The sequence below is a fragment of the Microtus oregoni genome, unplaced genomic scaffold (genome assembly GCF_018167655.1).
Source record: "Microtus oregoni isolate MIOR12 unplaced genomic scaffold, Mior012 000069F_ref0000032, whole genome shotgun sequence".
Classification (NCBI taxonomy): domain Eukaryota; kingdom Metazoa; phylum Chordata; class Mammalia; order Rodentia; family Cricetidae; genus Microtus; species Microtus oregoni.
This window is the reverse complement of record NW_024543976.1, coordinates 3,938,805-3,944,804: the sequence shown is the minus strand read 5'-3', so window position 1 is coordinate 3,944,804 and position 6,000 is coordinate 3,938,805. Positions and strand designations below refer to the sequence as shown.

Sequence of the window (6,000 nt, the reverse complement as noted above, 5' to 3'; positions counted from 1 at the left end):
ATTGACCAAGAAGCCAAACCAATCTCCTAAATACTAATTGTCAGGTGTGGGTGTCACAGGTCCAAAGAAAGCCACTGGGGGCAGAGAGAACATTTATGGGTAGGTAGTAGGCTGTTCCCGAGCTGCCTCTGACATCCTCAAGTGCTGTGCACTTGAATGTCTTCTCTAAGCCCTTATCGGACCAGGATGAAAAGGAGCCACTCCTGTTCTCTCTCCCAGAGCCCACTGGCATCTGGAACATGCTGAGCCTCATAATTTTTATTCTTAGGAGGTATTAATGACTTAATCTTTCTGCTTGCTCCGGCTCCCGTGTGGCCTTCTCAGTGAGATTTACAGACAAGACCCAGAGAGGTCCAGACTGATACGGGGCACATTGAATTCAATTTGCTGGGAAACGGCTCTGGAAAGGCCTGAGCCTGAACCCCTCCTTGGGAGCAGCAAGAAGGAGTCCCAACCATGGGTGAGGTGACAGCAGAGGAGGTAGAGCAGTTCCTGGACTCAAACATTGGCTTTGCCAAGCAATACTATAATTACCACTACCGGGGGAAGGTCATCTCAGACCTCCTGGGGGCCAAGGAGGCAGCGGTGGACTTCAGCAACTACCACACGGTGAACAGCGTGGAGGAGAGTGAAATCATCTTTGACCTGCTGCGGGACTTTCAGGAGAACCTACAGGCTGAGAAAAGCACATTCAACGTCATGAAGAAGCTCTGCTTCCTCCTGCAGGCTGACCGCATGAGCCTGTTCATGTACAGGACCCGCAATGGCATCGCCGAGCTAGCCACCAGGCTCTTCAATGTCCACAAGGATGCCGTCCTGGAGGACTGCTTGGTGATGCCTGACTCCGAGATCGTCTTCCCTCTGGACATGGGTGTGGTGGGCCATGTCGCACACTCCAAAAAGATCGCCAATGTCCCCAACACAGAGGAGGTATGCTGTCCTTGTATGAGAGGCTCTGGGGGTACACAGCTCTCTGGGGTTCAAGGGTCCAAGTGGGCTGAGTTGCTGCTGGCCATCAAGCCTGGGCGAGTCATGGCATGAAATTGCCCTCTATTTATTGTCAATCTTATTATTTATTGACAATCTATTAGAACTTTTTATTTAGAAAAAAAAGGAATATTCAAAACTAGCAGGAGTTTGAAATACTACAAAGAACTGCGTGCTTCTCAGTCATATTCACCAGTTATTAGCATCTTGTCGCGTCGGCTTCTCCCTCTGTTTCTGTGACCTGTTATAAGGAAGTTTCAGGCATGCCCTTTTGTCCATACGGCCTTTATTCTGTATTTCCAGGACAGGACATTTCTTCCATATCCTCAGTACAGTGGTGGAATTCGAGGAGCACAGCGCCCACATAACACAATCATCTAGTAGTTCATATGCAGTGTTTTCCAGGCGTCTCGTGTACGCTAATGTGGTTCTGTCTCTCCAGTCCCAGCTGAGACCGCTCCTCAGTCTGTCTTTGCTTTCTGGAAAGTTGGTGTATTTGAAGAAATATTTTATTTTGGAAAATCATACAAACCCACAAATATTTTACAGAAATTCCCTTCCATTTTGACTTATTTAATCCCCCCCCCATGTGTTTATTAGAAGGTTTGTTAAATTGTGTTTACTATACTCTGGGGGAGGAAGGAGAGAGAGACAGACAGACAGACTGAGTGACTGACTCATTTGGCATCCCATGATGGCTTAGAAGTCCCTGGGGTAGCCCAGGATGACCTCAAACTCTTGGCAATCCTCTTGTCTCAGCTCCCCAAGTGACAGGATTAGATGCGAGCCACCATGCCTGGTAGTCTGCTATGGCTTCACAATTAGATTGGGTTTCACATCCTCACAGAAGCATCACTAACGTAATGTTTTTCTTCAGATTTTATAGCAGGAGACATGGGAGATGATCGCCCCATTACTGAAAATGCTAACAGTAATTACCTGATGGTTCTAAAAATCCAGAAGCCTAGAGGGTCTGTGAGAGATTTAAGCCTAAGTGAACTACAAGGTCCAGTCACCTGGGCTACAGAGACTCTGCCTCAAAAACCCAAACCAAAACAAGCCAACCAAACCCTGCAGCTTGTGGAAATTTACTGACAGTTCTGACCAAGATCCCCACGAGCCACCCGATTTCCCTGCTGGTTATTAACTTGGACAGCTCTAAAGCAGGTCTTCTTGGTCTCCTGCCCAAGTCAACTCCACTTACCCTTCAGGTCTCAGCTCAACAGTCACTTCCTTGGGAACACCCTCTGTCATAGCTGTCCCCTTCCTGAAGTGATTCATCAAGGTGAGCGCTAGCATCAAGGACCTTCTTTATTTGGTATTTATCCTGGGATCCTGTACAAGGCCAGGCACAAAGCAAGTGGTTAATAAACACAGCCTAAAGGACAGGGATTTCCCATTCGCTTACGGAAAACTAATCCTTAGATGCCAGGGGCTTCATTTACTAGTATACCAGCCATCCTAAGAAATCCAGCTTAAGGATGGGAGGTGGGGGTGCACATTTTAATCCCAGCACTTGGGAGGTAGAGGCAGGCAGATCCCTGAGAGTACGAGGCCAGCCTGGTCTACAAGAGCTAGTTCTAGGACAGGCTTCAAAGTCACAGAAAAACCCTGTCTTGAAAAACCAAAAAAACCCCCCAAAAAACCAAAAAAACCAACCTCCAATTTAACCATTTTCAAGGTCAGCCCTGGACGTTTTGTATTACTTTTATTTGTTTGGTTATTTTGAGACAGGGCCTTGCTGTGTGGCCCTGGCTGGCCTGGAACTTGCTTTGTAGACCAGGATAGCCTTGAACTCACAGAGATTCTCTTGCCTCCATGCGCCACATGCCTGGCCTCCTGGACATTTTGTGATTTTGTCTTCCCCTTGCTTCTGTATTTATTTCAGATAAATAGTCTTAAGGTTAACAGGGGAAGAGGAAGGACTAGAAAATAACCTATTCAGCAAGGTGCTTGCTGGGCAAACATGAGAACCAAAGTTCAACTCCTAGAACCCACATTAAAAAAATCAAAGAAGCCAACCACTCTGGCATATACATGTAATCCCAGATCTGGGGAGATAAAGACAGGCAGAATCTGAGGTTTAATGACTAGATAACCTAGCTAAATCACTGAGCTCTAGGTCAATGAGAGGCTGTCTCAAAAAACAAGGTGGACAGCAATCTAAGAAACGACACCCAAGACTGACCATTTCCCTCTACATGCAGATGCACATAAGTGTACTAAACACATGTGTGTGTCCATGCACACACACACACACACACACGTCTCATCCAACAGGATCTGGAGGTCTTGGGAGGGGGTTTGCCCAAGGTCACCAAAGCATTAGCCCAATCTGGCATAAGAATTCAAAGGGGCCATCAAACAGTGATTATCTGGTTGTTTTCCTAAAAAAATCCATCAGTTTAGAGAGTCACTGAGAGTTCTAAGATAGCATGAACTACAGAGTCGAGTCTCAGGCCAGCCTGGGCTGCAGACACCAGTTGTGTGGGAGCTAGTCTACCGTCATGGGGTTAATGTCTCCCTGCATGTCTACTTGGCATCCAGGACTAGGGTTTTGGGGGAGTCTTGCTGGATACTTTGTGCCTCCTTTCACTTCCCCCCAAACTTTGTGACATTCTCCCAAGACTGTGAAGACACAATCTTGGGCAATAACTCTCCCTATCTTGTGCCAACAGATGCTGACATGGAAACTCTTGCTCAGGGTGACACAGATGTAAAGTTCAGGTGGAATCTAAACTCAGCTTCTCTGGCCTTGAGCCCATGCTCTTAACCCTCTGCTACGCTGCACATCTCTTTATCTATAGAATGAGGTCATGGGATGGAGTGCTGTTTAAGAAAGATTATTTCCAACCATATTTCAAGAGTTATGACCTTATGCCTTGAGATCAGAGCTGGGTGCAAATATTGTCACTTCCTAAGAACATAGCCTTGGCAAATATTTAGTCTGCTTGGGCTCACTATTTAATTTATAAACCATTGATAGCACCCTGTTTCTGCCTCCTACATACTGAGATTACAGGTGGGTTGCCATAACTACCCGGCTTATACACTGATTCTGGGGCTCTAAATTCTGGGCCCAGACTTGTAGGATATGTGTATTACCCATTGAGCTATTTTGCCAGCCTCCTGGGACAGGGCCTACATGGGCAGTCTCTGTTCCTTGTTTCAGTTCCATTACTGTTAGTAAAGATCTATCCTAAATAACAGATCCATTCCACTACTGTAGAGTATGGAAAAGATTCTAACCTTGCCTTTCTGGAATTTTCCTTTTAGAGTCTTTTAGTCTCTAGAAGCGCTGAGCCCTTTGTAGGTCTTGGTGTTGTGGAACTGAGGATTTGAGAAGGTCCTCTGATTCCAGAAGACCCAGGCCTGAAAGGGTGATGAACCTCCGTGCTGATCTGTTATTATTTTCTGTTCAGCTTTGAAAGTTCAGCCTCGCAGCCACACCCATATGTTTCCAGAAGCCCTTGAGTCCCAGGGGCAGCGTCCCTGGCTGTTAGTGACTCAGGCCTGCTTGAAAGTTCAGTTAAGACCAGGAAGTCCTGAGTGTTCAGCTTTGGCATGTTGCTTGCTTGTTCTACTTGGGAAATCTCATTCAATGTCAGGCTCTGGGATGGACGTGATCTTACTAACAGTAACTAGAGGTTGAGTGGAGAAAGAAGATGGTGGAGAGAGACTGGGCTCTAAGTTGTCTCTGAACCTCCATAAAGTTGTATTTTGAGCCTTCATTGTCCTAAAAAGTGTAAGACTGGTTGCAATAACTGCATTGATGGAACTTGAAACTACAAGCTAAGTTTCCAGGGTTCTCCTACACTTCTGCATCCCTGGCAAATCCCTGCTCATCCTTCTGCTCTTGTTCTTAAAAGACTTGGGATAAGCAAGCCAAATAAAATGGAAGATGATAGGCTAAGTTTTGAATTTAAATAAACAAAGGGTAATGTTCTCATGTAAGTATGTCCCACGCAGTATTTAACATATGCTTACAAATAAAAATAATTATCATCTACTTGAAATTCAGATTTAACCTAGCATCCTGCTTCTGTTGTTGTTGATATCCAGTAGGTTCAGAGAGTTATTTCAATTTTCTTGTATCTGTTGAGACTAGTCCATGAATGAGAAGGGATAGCTCTGTAGCTCTGTTTGGCAGGGCCGATGTGACTTAATTCTATTATGTATCTAAGTTGTCTGGCTCTGAGCGTAGCACATTGCTATTATTCAGTAAATAAGTGATATCACCATGGGTCCAGGCTTCAGATACATACATCTTTCTTTTCTTCAAGTCTTCCAAGCCCATTCCCACCTCCTGGACTTTGCAGTCATTATGTCCCTCCTTGGAATGAACACTCTTCTCTGCTCTGGGCTTCCAGTTCAGTACTGTGTCTCCAGAGAAGGCTTCCAAACTCCCGTTCAAACCCAAACAGCTTCAGGCTGCCACCCCTCCCCTCACTGCTAAGGTATTTCTGGTTTGTTACCTCCAGAGCACATCATCTCAGGCTGCTGAGAGAATGCTGAACCGTTTTTTTTATTTTTATTTTTTTTCTGTCTCCTCTATTTAACTGACTATTTTACCAGGATTGAAATCTGTTGCTCTCTGCTGTAGCCCCAGGGGTCACAGCAGTGCCTCAAATAGAAAGCATTCTGTCAATCCTGAGTGAATGGATGGTGACACTGGGCCTTCCTCAGCCATGTCTCTTGTGCCTGGGCTTTAAAGCCAATGGTTTGGGACTGAGGAGATGACTCAGTAGGTAAGAGAACTCGCTGTATAAATGTGAAGACTTGAGTTCAAATCCCCAGCATCCACACACAGACACACATCAGTCAGGTATGGCTATCTGTGCTTACAACCTTAGCACTAGAAGACAGAGACAGGCAGATTACTAGCGCGCAGTGGCCAGCCAGTCTAGCCAAACTGACCAGCTTCATGTTCAATAGGAGACCTGACTCAAGGAAACAAGGCAGATGTCCCCCTCTGGCCTTCACCTCAGTCCCATGCACACAACACACACACAC

The 6,000-nt window shown here is 45.8% G+C and overlaps 1 protein-coding gene across 1 annotated transcript in view; it reads left to right on the top strand.

Annotated features, from left to right (window-relative positions):
• Positions 1-456: 456 nt before the first annotated feature.
• Pde6a (phosphodiesterase 6A) overlaps positions 457-6,000 on the top strand; it is a 57,103-nt gene continuing 51,559 nt past the window's right edge. Inside the window, exon 1 of the mRNA XM_041641416.1 lies at positions 457-930. Coding sequence (XP_041497350.1) covers positions 457-930 — 474 coding nt within the window. The remainder of the gene's footprint in view (positions 931-6,000) is intronic.